The sequence below is a fragment of the Ilyonectria robusta genome, assembly GCF_021365365.1.
Source record: "Ilyonectria robusta strain PMI_751 chromosome Unknown BGZ61scaffold_14, whole genome shotgun sequence".
Lineage (NCBI taxonomy): Eukaryota > Fungi > Ascomycota > Sordariomycetes > Hypocreales > Nectriaceae > Ilyonectria > Ilyonectria robusta.
In genome coordinates, this window is record NW_025764448.1 from 952,196 (window position 1) to 965,615 (window position 13,420).

Below are 13,420 nucleotides of genomic sequence, written 5' to 3' on the forward strand. Positions count from 1 at the left end.
TTAAGAAATAAATACTAAAAATTAGTCTTCTAAATAATTTATTAATGCGGGAGCACCAAATCTGTATGTGTGCGGATAACAATACTCTAAATCAAAGGCATACAATAACCAGTTGCAATCAAAGAGGGCAAAGTACAGTGATAGTTAAATTTCTACTGCGCAATATGTATATGAACTATACCAACAAATGAGCCTCTTTTACCCAGGGGAATTCATGCGTCTCACTTCCAATCACCAGAATCCGTATAAAAAAGAAATGTTCAAAAAAGACGGCATGTGTCCACCGACATAGTGGCATTAAAACATCGGAAACTACCTTGTTCTAATCACACAATAAGCCATGCAACACCTGCAATGCTTGATACAAGAAACCAAAACGCAAGATCCAAATGCAAAGCAAGTATCAAAGCAGTGGGGTATCACCCCGTCGATCCATGTCCATCTACATCCAACCCATTTCAGCCATGGCATTTAGCTTACAGAAGGACCATGCCAGCACCAACAGCACCGGCGGCGACCAGGTAGGCGCCGACGGCGAAGTCGCCCAGGGAGAAGAGGCGGACGATGGCGGCGGAAGGGTTACCGAAACTGTCGTCGGTGCTGGAGGAGTCCGAGCTGCTGTTGGTGGAGCTACCAGCAGTAGCAGTAGCAGCAATGGCGTTGGCAGAGCTGGCGGCAGCCAGAGAGTCCTCGCAAGATGAGGCAGTGGAGGGGGTCTGGGTGGTGGCCTGGCCGTCAAAGTCACAGGCAGTGGAGGCGGAGTTCTGGTCCTTGTAGTAGGCGTCGAGGACGTAGGCGAGCTTGGCCTTAGCGGGGCACATGCTGTAGGCACCGTAGATACCAGTGGTAGCGTTGCCATTGATGCCAACGCAGAGCGACTCGTTCTCACCGCAGATGTAGTCGAAGATGTCGCTGTAGGCCTTGACCTTCAAGCTAGAGGCGGGGATGCAAGAGGCGGACTTGAGCAGGCAGGTGCAAAGGTCGGCGTCGGGGGTGGGGGGAAGCTCGCTGCTGGCGATCCAGTTCTCACCGATGTCGGGGCACGCGGCGGCGGTGTTGGAAGACTTGTAGGAGTCGGACTCAACACCAGAGGGGGTGGCGGCAGCGACACGGCTGGACAGGCTGGCGTAGTCCTTGAGCTTGGTAGCATCATCGTTGGAGTCAATCTTGACCAGACCGTAGTCGTTGGCCTCCTGGAAGTACATGTACACAATACCACCGCTGAAGACATCAGTCATCTCAGAGTTGTACAGGGCAGTAGTCTCCTGGAAGATACGGCCAGCGGCACCGTTGGGCTCGTTGCAGCCGTACTCGGCGAAGAAGACAGGAACAGAGTAGTTCTTGAAGTACTGAACGTGCTCGGAGTAGCTGGACTTCTCCATAGTGCTCTCACCGCACCACGAGTAGATGTTGTAGCCCCAGAAATCGATGCTGTCGCTGGAATCGCCGCAGTTGAAGTAGTTGGTGATCTCGTCACGAATATCAACATCATCGTTGGAGGCATAACCAACACCCAGCCAGCGGTAGTTCTTGTCGGAGATGTACTTCTTGGTGTCACGGACGGCGGCCTTGACGTAGGCGGAAGCATCAGTGTTGGAGACGTTGTTGGTGACCTCGTTACCGGCGAAGAAGCCGACGACGTTGTCGTACTGAGCGAGCTCATCAACGACGGCAGTGTACCGCTCGTAGAGCTCAACATCCCAGGCAGCATCATCACGGTTAATGGACAGGCTGGGCTCGGACAAATCGGAGATGACGTAGATGCCAGCGGCGTCGAGCAGCTTCATGCAGGCGGAGTGATCCTTCGTGGGGTCGATGGCGTAGGTTCGGATGATGTTAGTGCCCAGCTTCTGCAGAAGAGGAACATCACGCTTGCAGGCGGCCGAGTCGGCAAGGGGGTCGACGTAGGTGCTGCTTCCAGTACTCTCACCAGCGGCGGCAGTGTCCTGCTGGTAGGCGACACCCTTCATGAAGAACTGGGTTCCGTTCTCGTAGAAGAGCTTGCTGCCCTATTCGCGAAATGAATTAGTTGCATGTTCCCAGCTGGTGATGTTTGCGCCGGGTAGTCCGGATCCAACATGCGGCACGTACCTTCATAACGATGGGCTGAAGAGCGGCCTGGGCGGCAGTGGCCGCGACGGCGACGAGGGCGGCGGAAGTCTTCATTGTGTCTTTTTGAAGTCGAACAAACAAGAGAGCGTGGGAGATAGAAATCGAGCGACGGACGAAGAACTGGCGGGTCGCAAGTTGTTCAACGCGGTTGTCGACGAGCTGGAATGCTAACCCCCTTTGCTTGGGTCGTCGGAAATTCTGGCAGTACTTGTAGCTGCAAAAGAGTGTCGGGAAAGGGAGCAATCGGCCTGGGGAGGTCAATTACAATGAAGAAACGGGCGAATTAAAGAGGGTACGAAGGATGGAAGGAGGAAGAGCGGCGTCCCGAGGTTTGAGGAAGACAAAAGGTCGAAGAAACGGACGAGCGTACCGGGGCGGCACGGGCTTTGTGTGGGCACACCCCCTTCCTCCTTCCTTCCCCCTTCCTTCCCAATAGAGACGCCCCCCAGAAGAATGGAGTCAATGGAGTCAATGGGACCAAACCAGGCCGCTGAAGGAACAGGGCCCAACCGCCAACCGCCAACCGCCAGGAGAACGGCATCCACTAGCGGGAACCAGAGACACACTCACATCCTCAGGGGACAGCTGCCACCCAATAGGCCCTGTAGTGGCCTGGTCGCCCAGAGCAGCCAAGGCACCGCTGGCCCCCTGTAGCGCCCCCTTCACGGCTTCCGGTACGTACCACCGGGTGCTCAGTTAGTGCGCCGTTCCCTGCAAAGGGGCCGTTTTTAGGCCCTGGTCGCCTTCCGGGGCGCAGCAGACTCAAAGAAGCTTGTTTGGGTCCGCGCGAGCGACAATAGCGGCCAATCAACGCCAGGCAATCCGCGCATTCATCTCGGAGGTGGCGGTGGCACTGTGCATCCAAGCAAAGCTCTTACCGTGGTACCGGAAGATGACTACCAGGCTTGTGCTGCAGCACTATCATTTCCCAACCTTCATTTCCCGGCGGCCCGTTATTGGGAGGTTAGACCAATCCGCAATCGACACTTCCCCACAACACCGCAATTCACGGCCTCGCACTGTAAGGTCACCGCTGCCGTGATGCTCCTCTGGAATAGGGGATAATCTCCACCGAATCTCGGTCCTTGGCGAGCAACATCCAGGGGATTGGGGCCTCTCAGATGACGACGCTATAGAGCCACCCTTGGCAGCATGCAGAGACAGGGCACAGAGACTCGGAGCAGCGACGATTTCCTGGGAGATTGACCTGGAACGCTTCCAGCGCCAGCGTCGGTGAGAGGCGGTTCTGGTGGATACGAGGACGGGAACCCGTATTTTGCATCCTGGCTTGCATCCTTGGGTGGCATTTCGCATGCGAGCCCCGCGGAACGCGAGCTTTGAGAATCGAGATTGCTGTGTGGTAAGTCGCGGGACCTTCGCATCTAGAGAATGGCCCAGCCATGGGAGCTGCGCGTAGCCAAGCATTTTCATCTCTCGTCTCTGCTGTAGTGGAGGGAACCTTTAGCCTGCAATATTAACCGTATTATAAAGATATTAAAGATTTAAAGTATAATCTCGGAATTTTTATACGTGCGTACGTACGCGGACCCTTCTGCAGGTAACGTGGTACAATGTCCGCGTAGAGCCAAGGCGAGCTCGCCAGCAGCTGACGTGTATCCCCATTGCATCAAGATTATCTGTTGATGATAATTCTGGGTCAGCCCACCCCTAATTCCGTCGTCCCAGGTACTTCATCCGGCGCAATCCAACAAGCGGGTCAATCATCCCGGCGTCTTCTTCCGCTTCGTCGCCGTCACTGGCGCTGGTTGATTTGCTGCTGCTGTTCCACTGTATCTCAAACGCGTCTTTGATGGTTTGCCCGCACATCTGCTAGGTACACACGCCCTCTGAAACCGTGCCGAATGGGTTGCGACGATGCAAATCAATGCACCGGCCTGCGCATCACTGGGGCGTCTATGTCATTGTGGTCCACTTTTGGCCTTGGGGGAATTCCTCGTCGCGCTGGTGGCCACCGTCCTGCCGATCAACATCAGCAGCTGTTGGTCGTCATCTCTCGCTTCCTCCACTGACGAAACACGTCCAAACCAAGTTGTGTGCTTCTCTCTGCTGAGTGTTCCCTTTCAATCCGCGTCGGGGGTACGTCGGCACCCTCGATTTGCATGGTGGACGATGGCCCGCGGTTCTGTTGCCGTTTGGCGGATGTGCCGCTGTCCCGCTTTCGCTTTGCCAAACTCCAGCTTTCATCCGATTGTTCCGGTCGCGTTCGAGAACCGGGGCTGAGCTGAAAGCCGCATTCCGGATGATGCTTAACCACGTCTGGGATTCAGGTGTCCGACTTGTTTATCGACCGAGAATCTTGTAATAGACGCTGCCGATGCCGTACAGGACTTGGTCCCAGACTTCATACGTCTTCTGCCACAAGCCTCCTCGGTGGTGGAGATGCTCGCGTGCGTGTCTCGCGTGAGCGCGGTGGTAATGGCCGTTGTGGTATACGAGCTCCGGCATAGTGTTCGCCAAGGTTTGTTCGTGTGAGTAATGTTGGTGTTCTGTTCTGGCCAGACAATGCTTCCTGTCGTCGTAGACATCCCACACACGTTGAACTTATATTATATCGTATCTGCACTGCCCTCGCGGCCCTACATACACCAGCGGGCGCAGGTGACGGATGACTCTACCGTGACCTACCCTCCATAAACTACCCGACAACCTTCATAACAACGTTATTGGCGCACCCACCTTATGGAGGCCCTCCACTGCGCCTCCGGGCCCTCGCGGCGCTGCAAACTCAAACCGCTGCCGGTCTGATGACTCCACCGCCCGCCGATCATACGCCTGAGCCCCGTGATAGTCCGGCACAGCAGGTGGCAAAACAGCCGCCCGACGCCGAGGCGGTTTCATTATTCCGTCACAAAGCAGCATGCCTTGCCATGGAACAGGGACCGTGGAACTGGGATGGCACACGTTTAAGCTCCGCTGCTATGGTTGTCAGCAATGGTTACTGCTTACTTCTTGTCGCTAACTGCTTGGCAACTGTATTCAGTGGAGGCCTAGATCGATGTGCAAGGATTGCTAGGTGATGGCTGACCAGGGAATTCAGCCACCAGGATCCAATGCATTTGTGACATCGCCACAGAGCCTGCGGCCGTGTATTAGCAAAACATATATGAAGAAATAAATTCAGATGCCACTAAATATTATGGCAGCTTGCCTAAAGATCATCGGGACAGTCGAGTCTCCTCAAAGGAAGTCATGATGGAAGCCACGGCGTCATGCGCAGTGCCAACGAAAAGGTCACTCAGTGGCAAAGGAATCAGGATACCGCAGAGAGCACATGTTTACTACCTGCAGTCTGTCCACCAAGTCTTAAGATGTTTTCCACATGATCATCATTGTTGAAACTAGTCAGTACTATCTAACATGATCGTAACGTGTGCTCATTCCCTTGTCAAGAGCGGGTATCCTTAGTTCATCACTCATCAACAAAAAGTATGTCCCAACCACTCCATCACTATCGGCCTTCAAGCCCTGCATTTTCCAACCGGAACACCCAATATCAAAGTCATCCCCCATGTCCGCGCAACACTATCTACCGCACCCATCTTCAGCTCATCTCTCGCAGCCCGGTCGAAGAGGTGCTCCCTGCTCAGAAATAACTTGTATAGAGGGTTCCATAAACCGGGAAGGTCACGCCCGCTTGCCGACGGATCTTGTAGCTGCCTAGTAGCTGGGTCAAGGTCATTTGATAGCGTTTGAACCGATGAGGCTGAGACAAGCTGATGAGCTTGGACTGCGTCCAAAGTACTCCAGTAGAGTTGAGCCCATGAGGCATGGGCTTCATAGAACTGCGTATCAAATTCGGCCGCATCGTCAACGGATGCCCGTAAAAACAGTAGATATGACTTGAGAAGTCGCAGGACATCGTTCATACGGCAGTCCGGCAAGTTGTTGTTCAGTCTTGACCAAAGTATGGAAGAGTGGTATGGGTGGCTTGGCTCCCGCACATTCCCCAAGTCGGCGAGGATCCAGTGCTTTGCCCCCTCCAAATCACCTCCTACAGGTCCCAAATCTTTTGCGCCTGACACCCAGATATTGTCGGGCTTGATGTCGTCGTGACAGAGGTTGTATTGCGAGTGCATCCGAGTCAACGCCTGTAGCAGTCGTTCCAACGACGGTCGAAATGCTAGGTCAAGTTCATGCGCAGTGTACGTATGCTCAGAATTGCGCAGATGCGTAGCGAGCTTCACGAGGTTTCCACAGGGGAGAAGTTGCGTCAGAAAATGCCACCTCGGAAGTTCTCCCTGTTCCGCCGGTGACACAAAGTAGTCCGTCACAGGGAGGAACTCCATATCTTGTTGGGACGGTTGCGAATCCGCCATCCCTCCAAGAACCAGGGACACGGCAATCTCAGTTGGCCATCTCATCTCTGGTGAAGCTCCTGGAACACAGTTTCGGAGGGGATGGTGAGCTTTCTTGTACACCTTGATCACAGTACCATTATAGGTGAAGGCCACACCCTCGGAGCCAGCTCCCAGCCTCTTCCACTCATGTCGATGAGCCCAGACGTCATCTCTAGAATAAAGAGCGCTATCGATTTCTCGCTTGGGGTAGTTTTCCCATTTCCAGCGTGCTCCCTCCAGGTTCGTTTCTTCTTGTGCAGTCAGATGGTCGAATGTTGTTGGTGTGAACTTGTCGACCAACGCTTTCCGGTGTGTTTTGACAAGTGAAACCACGTGCAACGAGCTAAGGATCAACGTCAATGCAATTACTTCTTTGATCCATCTGATATTGCATGATTGATACAGTGTCGTCCATGGCCGTGGTTTACATGGTATTGACTCCTTTTCTGTTGGCATGTTTGAGTCTTGACAGCAGATCGTACCGATAAAGGGTAGGGTCATGAATCGATCAGGGCCACCCGAGCACAGCGCTCACGTTCTTTTATGAAAATCTTTGCATCATCGTATTCAGCCGCGCAGGCATCCACGAGTAACCCCGGTCCAAATTACCACTCATATCAGCCCTGTGATCATGCTAGGCCCAGTCGAATGTGGCGCCTCTCCAAAATGTCCAAACATGGCTGCAGTCATTGAACATCTTTGGCAACATCGGCACCACTCTCTCGGAGCCAAGAGTGTGCTTTGTCGGGAATGGGACGTTAGGTGATGGGGGCAGCAATGGCTGTGTTTGCCAACACATGTGGTGGGTGGACTACTAGACGGCCCAAGCACCAATTCACCACACAATCCGGGGTCGATGACGAAGCGCAATTCGCTGTCGTAGAATTTTCAGCTGGTCTGGGGAACTACTGGTCATAAACTGTCACCCTTCTTGTCTAGGCAGATAGGTAGCATTCATGACAACTGTTCTGCCAAGCCTGCCAAGCACCATGATGAAGACTCTGTCAGAATGCTTCCCGACGCACCAACCGGGTGTACGAAGTACATTAAAACTGCAGGCCTTGGGAAGGCTTAGGCACAGAGGCATTTGAATCAGTTCTCTCGTTTTGACATTGTTGGTCGCGCTTGAGTTGGGATGGCAGCGTTCAGCTTCAGTTGCCGGTTCGGGGCTGTGTTGTTTGAGTGTATGCACCCGCGACTTGGCATGCATCGAGAACCAGAAACGAGGTTCTCACTTCCACCTAAACATTGACCAAGATTGGTTCACCAAGAATCCATCGTCTGATCGGTGAGCGAGAAATATGCAGACTCCTTTGCCAAGAGTTGAACAAGCCTGCTACGCCCTTGCACCGCCATTGCACACTAGAGATCGCTTTTCGCTTTTAAATTTCTAACAAAAGAACAAGATCGAGGATGCGAATAAATCCCAGGGGCTACTTATGGGCGCCTAATTAATTGTCATCTTTCCAGCGACAGGCCGGGTATTGGGATAATTGGAAGCGCCAAGAACGCTTTGTGGGACTTGATGCCCAGGCAGCAGCGGGCATCCATGCGTTCAGCGTCTCTGCTTACAGGCCTCATCCAATACCTACCGGGCAATTCATATGTTTATCACGAGCAATTTAGAGGTAGAACTAACCCGATGGACATTATAATGGCCCCCTGATGTGCACGCAAGCATCGGGAAGGATGGTGAAAGATGGCGAGTCTCGGTGAAGCGCCAATAGATACTATGATCTGGTTTGCGCACTGTGACTTTCTGACCTCGGCGATTTTCCAAATATCCCATTCACTCTTCGGTAGTCGAGCATGTATTTACCGTAAATTATGCTTTCATTACGCCATTATGCATGCTTTGACCAGATATCATGATGTAAGTATGTAACGCATCTTGTTGTCGAGGACCACTAACCCGACAAGTGCTGTGTCAAACGTCAGAGTGATGAACATGATGTCATGAAACCACACTCCCGCAACTTAATATCAAGTCCGTCAACTCGTATGTATAAGAAGCAGGTAGGGACTTCTAATCTTGAAATGGTTCAATGTCGATTCATTCTGGACCGTAATCTCTACAATCGTCCGTTCATACACACGCAGCATTATGTCTCCCAACAAAAACCCTGGCGTTGGCACCAAGGTAGGCGTCCAGCATGTCGACATCAGCGTCTTTGAGGAAAGCTAATCCAGTCAAAAGGTCACCCTTGGTGAAGATGCCCCGGTCACCCTCGAGGGCGCCGGTCTAGTTCCCTCCGACTCCCTTGCCGCTGAGTCCAAACGCGAAGGAGGTGAATTCTCATCAAACCGAGGTATCCGCAGTGAGAACGTACCCAGTTCCGACAATAAATCATCCGCGACGCGCCGCAGATCTCACTCCGAGGGCGCTCTCAAATCTTCCGAAGATATTGCACCAACCCACGTCAGCAGCCAACATCGCCGTGATCCAAATGGTCCCCATGGGAAGAACTTACACGAGGGTGGCTGGGACGAGTCGAAAGCAGAGGATGGCATCCAAAAGGCATTCAACGCTGAGCCTGGAAGCATGGATGACCCGAGCCGGTTGGCAGAACGCCAATTTCAATTGAAGCAGGCGGCAGGGCGGCATGCCGAGTCCAGGCAGGTAGACGTGGAGGACAAGACGGTGTATGATGCTCTTGAATCGGAGGTTCCTTCGTAAGTAACAAATGTGCATGTACTGAAACAAAAACAAAAATGCAAAGGTGACGAGCAGGGTATCATTTACTGCCATACAATTCTGGGATTTGGCAGTGTATCTAACCCGTTGATGGTGGGCGCGATCAACAGCGCCCACCTAGCAATAATTAACATCATTTGGTTAAAGTTTTCTACCAGCAGAAGCGCATCTAATTACTTTCCGCAATATGTTCATAAAGTCAGTCTGACCAAGTTGTCGCCCACCGAGGGAGTACACAGACTCAGCTTCACAGTGAATGACAAGGGGCAAATCCTCTACCTATCGCCATTCGCCAACAAACGGCGAATGAGTCATGGGGGTGGAAGCTCAACGCAACTTGACCGGGAAGGATTGTTCTGGGAGAGGCAGTGCTTACAAGTAGTTTTTACTGCGAGTTCAGCACAAGGAGACACCGCAGGTAGCGACGCAGAGAACAGTACGCTGTGGATAATTTAGCTTCGTTCCCGAAGCAAATTAGGTCTGTTGAATCTCGCGGAGGTCTCCGGCTTACTGGGGGAGCACGCAGAACGAGGAGCGCCAACAAGGTCACCAAACACAAATGAATGGGTGCGTGAAAAAACTGAAATGATATCAGCCAATCAGGGGCCAGGGAAACATGACGTCAAGGGCCAAGGTCAGGGAGCCACAGTGTCTGGGATCCATTTTTTACTGACACTGATGAGACATGGAGATGCACATCTCCCAAGGTAGATTGTGGTGGTGGAATCAGAATAGACAGGGAACACATCCAATTTTGGGGTGGTATTAACACTGCAACATGGGAACGGAGACACCGCAGGTACCAAAATCGCCATGAACTTGAAAAGGAAAAAAATAGAAGCCAGACGGCGCAAAGAGGCAAATAGTGACTCGCTGCCATGGATTATTTTTCTGAGGCATCGGCGGCTTCTCACACTTGATGCCTTAGATTGCTGCCTGATTGCCCGTATCAAGCCAAAATTTTGAAAATATGCCCCACCAACGAAAATTCACCCCGCCTTCGCCTCCGAACACCACCACAGAGCGCCTGGGTAGGACTGGAACCGCCACTCTTTGTCGTTGCTGGGCTTTTTTTTCAGGACCGTCCAACTTTTTTTTCCCTTCCCCATCCCTCTCTCTCCAGTCATCGACCGGTGATTTCCAGGCCCTTTTTCCTCCCCCCTCCCCTCTGGCTCGGACTCGGCACGGCAAGACACTCTTTCGCGCCCCCACCACCGATAAAGCCCGTTCGTGCGACCCCGCGGACCCTTTATCTTCCTTCACCCTTCATCCTCCCCTTCCCGTCTCCATCCATCACACCTCGCTCAACATGGCCCCTTCCAGCTCCAAGGAGAAGCGTCTCGCCAAGAAGGCCGCCGAGGGCAAGATCAAGGGTCCCAAGGCCAGCAAGCTTCTTAAGAAGACCGAGGAAGTCGAACTCGATGCCCACGGCAACCCCATCGTCGACGATGCCCCGGCCACCTCTGGCGAAAAGCTGGACGAGGTCAAGCGTCTGACCGACCAGATGGACAAGCACGGCATTTCCGACCGCGTCACCACCGGTGTCCTGTCCTCCACCTTCACCAGCAAGGACGTCAAGATCACCAGCACCAGCTTGGTCTTCCACGGCCGTGTCCTCATCACCGACTCCACCCTCGAGCTGTCCTACGGCAAGCGATACGGTCTGCTCGGTGAGAACGGTTGCGGAAAGAGTACCTTCCTCAAGGCCATTGCTGCCCGCGAGTACCCCATCCCCGAACATCTCGACATCTACCTTCTCAACGAGGGTGCCCCTCCCAGCGACCTCGGTGCCCTTGAGTGGGTTGTCAAGGAGGCTGAGACGGAGTTGAAGCGTCTCGACGCCTTGGCCGAGAAGCTGCTTGAGGATGAGGGCCCTGAGAGCCCTGTCCTCATGGACCTTTACGATGTGAGTCTAACCTCGATACTATAAACTACAAATCCGTTGCTAACGTATTCCCCCCTCTAGCACATGGACAAGATGGACCCTTCCACCTTCGCTACCCGTGCCTCGCTGATCCTGACGGGTCTCGGCTTCAACAAGAAGACTATTCACAAGAAGACCAAGGACATGTCCGGTGGATGGAGAATGCGAGTTGCTCTCGCCAAGGCCCTCTTCGTCAAGCCTTCGCTTCTCCTCCTTGATGACCCTACTGCCCATTTGGACCTCGAGGCCTGTGTGTGGCTCGAGGAGTACATGAAGAAGTGGGATCGAACCCTCGTCCTCGTCTCTCACTCCATGGATTTCCTCAACGGTGTGTGCAACAGCATGATTGACATGCGTGGAAAGCAGCTCCTGTACTACGGAGGAAACTACGACTCTTACCACAAGACTCGCTCCGAGCAGGAGACCAACCAGATGAAGGCCTACCAGAAGCAGCAAGATGAAATCGTGCACATCAAGAAGTTCATTGCCAGCGCCGGTACCTACGCCAATCTTGTCCGACAGGCCAAGTCCCGTCAGAAGATTCTCGACAAGATGGAGGCCGATGGCTTCATCCAGCCCGTCGTTGAGGACCGAGTCTTTTCCTTCCGATTCGCCGACGTCGACAAGCTGCCCCCGCCCGTGTTGTCATTCGACAACGTCACCTTCTCTTACTCTGGCAAGACTGAGGAAGACCTGTACCGCAACCTGGACCTCGGTTTCGACATGGACTCCCGAACAGCCCTGGTCGGCCCCAACGGTGTCGGCAAGTCCACCCTGCTCCGCCTCATGACTGGCAAGCTGTCTCCCACTGGCGGTTCCGTCACCCGCCACACTCACTTGAAGCTTGGTCTTTACTCTCAGCACAGTGCTGAGCAGCTTGACCTGACCAAGTCCGCCCTGGACTTCGTCCGTGACAAGTACTCCTCCAAGTCCCAAGACTACCAGTACTGGCGCCAACAGCTTGGCAAGTACGGTCTCAGTGGTGACTCCCAGACTGCCCTGATGGGTACCCTGTCTGAGGGCCAGAAGTCGCGTATTGTATTTGCCTTGTTGGCTATTGAGAGCCCCAACATGCTGTTGCTGGACGAGCCTACCAACGGTCTCGATATCCCCACCATCGACAGTCTAGCGGATGCCATCAACGCCTTTAGCGGAGGTGTCGTTGTCGTGTCTCACGACTTCCGGTAAGTTCTCCCTCTAGTTTATTAATATCTAGACATGATGCTAACAAGTAAAATAGATTGCTCGACAAGATTGCCAAGCAAATTCTGGTGTGCGAGAACCAGACTATTCGTCTCTGGGACGGTCCCATCGCCGGTTACAAGGACTACCTGCGCAAGAAGATGATCTCTGCCGGTGCCGTCTAAGCGGCGCCGGAAGGGTGTGATGAGTGAAATTGAATTATATAGAGGATTCCGTCCACCACAAAAGTTGCGTTGACATCGTGGATATTTTCATGGGAAAGCAGCGGCGGATGGCGAGTCATCCGGATGATGACGTGAGACGACGCTACCATAAAGCCGACGCATGGGCATGGCCTTGATATAGAGAGGCATAAAGCGTCCATGAAGATATGGTTATGTTTACGGGATAGAATTGTTGCTTTCTTTGGGTTGGACTGCCTAGAGGCTTTGATTAGTACGAATTGTATTGGGTTTAACCTCCCATTTGAGACGTTTGCTTTTTGATTGTGAATGGTGAGGCGAGAAGCACTTGGCAGGAGTTGTCAAGTTGGTCGGGACAGCCCTGTAATACGATATTGCAATTAGGCGAACTGGCCGTGTAATTCGCCAAAGTGGGACGTGCATGAGACGTGTCAGGCGAAAGAGAGGTTTTTCCGACTGGATTCGGTCGGCGAATAGCACGACAGACGATAATTTGGCGATCGAGATGGTGTATTTCGCGACTCGCGTCCCGGCAGATTGTCCGACGCGCTTTCGTTCCATATTGTATATACTGTCGTTGGGGGGCGGAGGGGGGAACCCGACAGAACGTGTCGCGAATGCTGTGGTACTCGACTGCGAGATTCTAGAATCTCTTGAAAGAGGGGAACACGGTGTGAGGGATCTATTCAGCTCGTTGTGGTGTTGCAGGACCAGGCTGGGCGAGACCGAGCAACCCCCACACAAAGCACGCCCCTTGAAGCAAGGAGTCGAGGCCCATGGGTGATGTGGGGCGTTCTATTGGACCGTGGCCAGGGTACCGAGACCGGCAGTTGAGTGTCGAGCAGAAGGAAGACGTGATTGACTCTGAGCCAGAAACTAGTGATGGCGGGAATGGTGGCTATTGAGAGACAGGGCGGTGAAGGCGTCGATGTGAGATTGAATTGGG

At 53.3% G+C, this 13,420-nt stretch overlaps 5 protein-coding genes across 5 annotated transcripts; 2 read left to right on the forward strand and 3 right to left on the reverse strand.

Moving 5' to 3' along the window:
* Positions 1 to 26: 26 nt before the first annotated feature.
* BGZ61DRAFT_57594 (Glucanosyltransferase-domain-containing protein) lies at positions 27 to 2,213 on the reverse strand. The gene is made up of 2 exons (XM_046256208.1): positions 2,092 to 2,213; positions 27 to 2,004 (listed from the first exon to the last, which is right to left on the reverse strand). Exon 2 carries the CDS (start codon positions 1,968 to 1,970, stop codon positions 477 to 479), a length of 1,494 nt encoding a protein of 497 aa, XP_046102491.1. The 5' UTR covers positions 1,971 to 2,004; positions 2,092 to 2,213; the 3' UTR covers positions 27 to 476.
* A 3,378-nt stretch (positions 2,214 to 5,591) lies between these two features.
* On the reverse strand, positions 5,592 to 6,926 carry BGZ61DRAFT_495511 (uncharacterized protein; the record flags this gene model as incomplete). The annotated part of the gene is made up of 1 exon (XM_046250899.1): positions 5,592 to 6,926. The coding sequence occupies one exon, from the start codon at positions 6,924 to 6,926 to the stop codon at positions 5,592 to 5,594; it is 1,335 nt and encodes a 444-aa protein (XP_046102492.1).
* A 1,535-nt stretch (positions 6,927 to 8,461) lies between these two features.
* On the forward strand, positions 8,462 to 9,147 carry BGZ61DRAFT_507447 (uncharacterized protein; the record flags this gene model as incomplete). The annotated part of the gene is made up of 2 exons (XM_046251909.1): positions 8,462 to 8,610; positions 8,668 to 9,147. Exons 1-2 carry the CDS (start codon positions 8,575 to 8,577, stop codon positions 9,145 to 9,147), a joined length of 516 nt encoding a protein of 171 aa, XP_046102493.1. The 5' UTR covers positions 8,462 to 8,574.
* A 239-nt stretch (positions 9,148 to 9,386) lies between these two features.
* BGZ61DRAFT_455241 (uncharacterized protein) lies at positions 9,387 to 10,111 on the reverse strand. The gene has a single exon (XM_046246352.1). It carries the CDS (start codon positions 10,043 to 10,045, stop codon positions 9,788 to 9,790), a length of 258 nt encoding a protein of 85 aa, XP_046102494.1. The 5' UTR covers positions 10,046 to 10,111; the 3' UTR covers positions 9,387 to 9,787.
* Positions 10,112 to 10,474: 363 nt separating this feature from the next.
* On the forward strand, positions 10,475 to 12,456 carry BGZ61DRAFT_356529 (ATP-binding cassette sub-family F member 2; the record flags this gene model as incomplete). Its single annotated transcript, XM_046240796.1, has 3 exons — positions 10,475 to 11,071; positions 11,132 to 12,273; positions 12,330 to 12,456. 3 exons carry the CDS (start codon positions 10,475 to 10,477, stop codon positions 12,454 to 12,456), a joined length of 1,866 nt encoding a protein of 621 aa, XP_046102495.1.
* Positions 12,457 to 13,420: the final 964 nt, after the last annotated feature.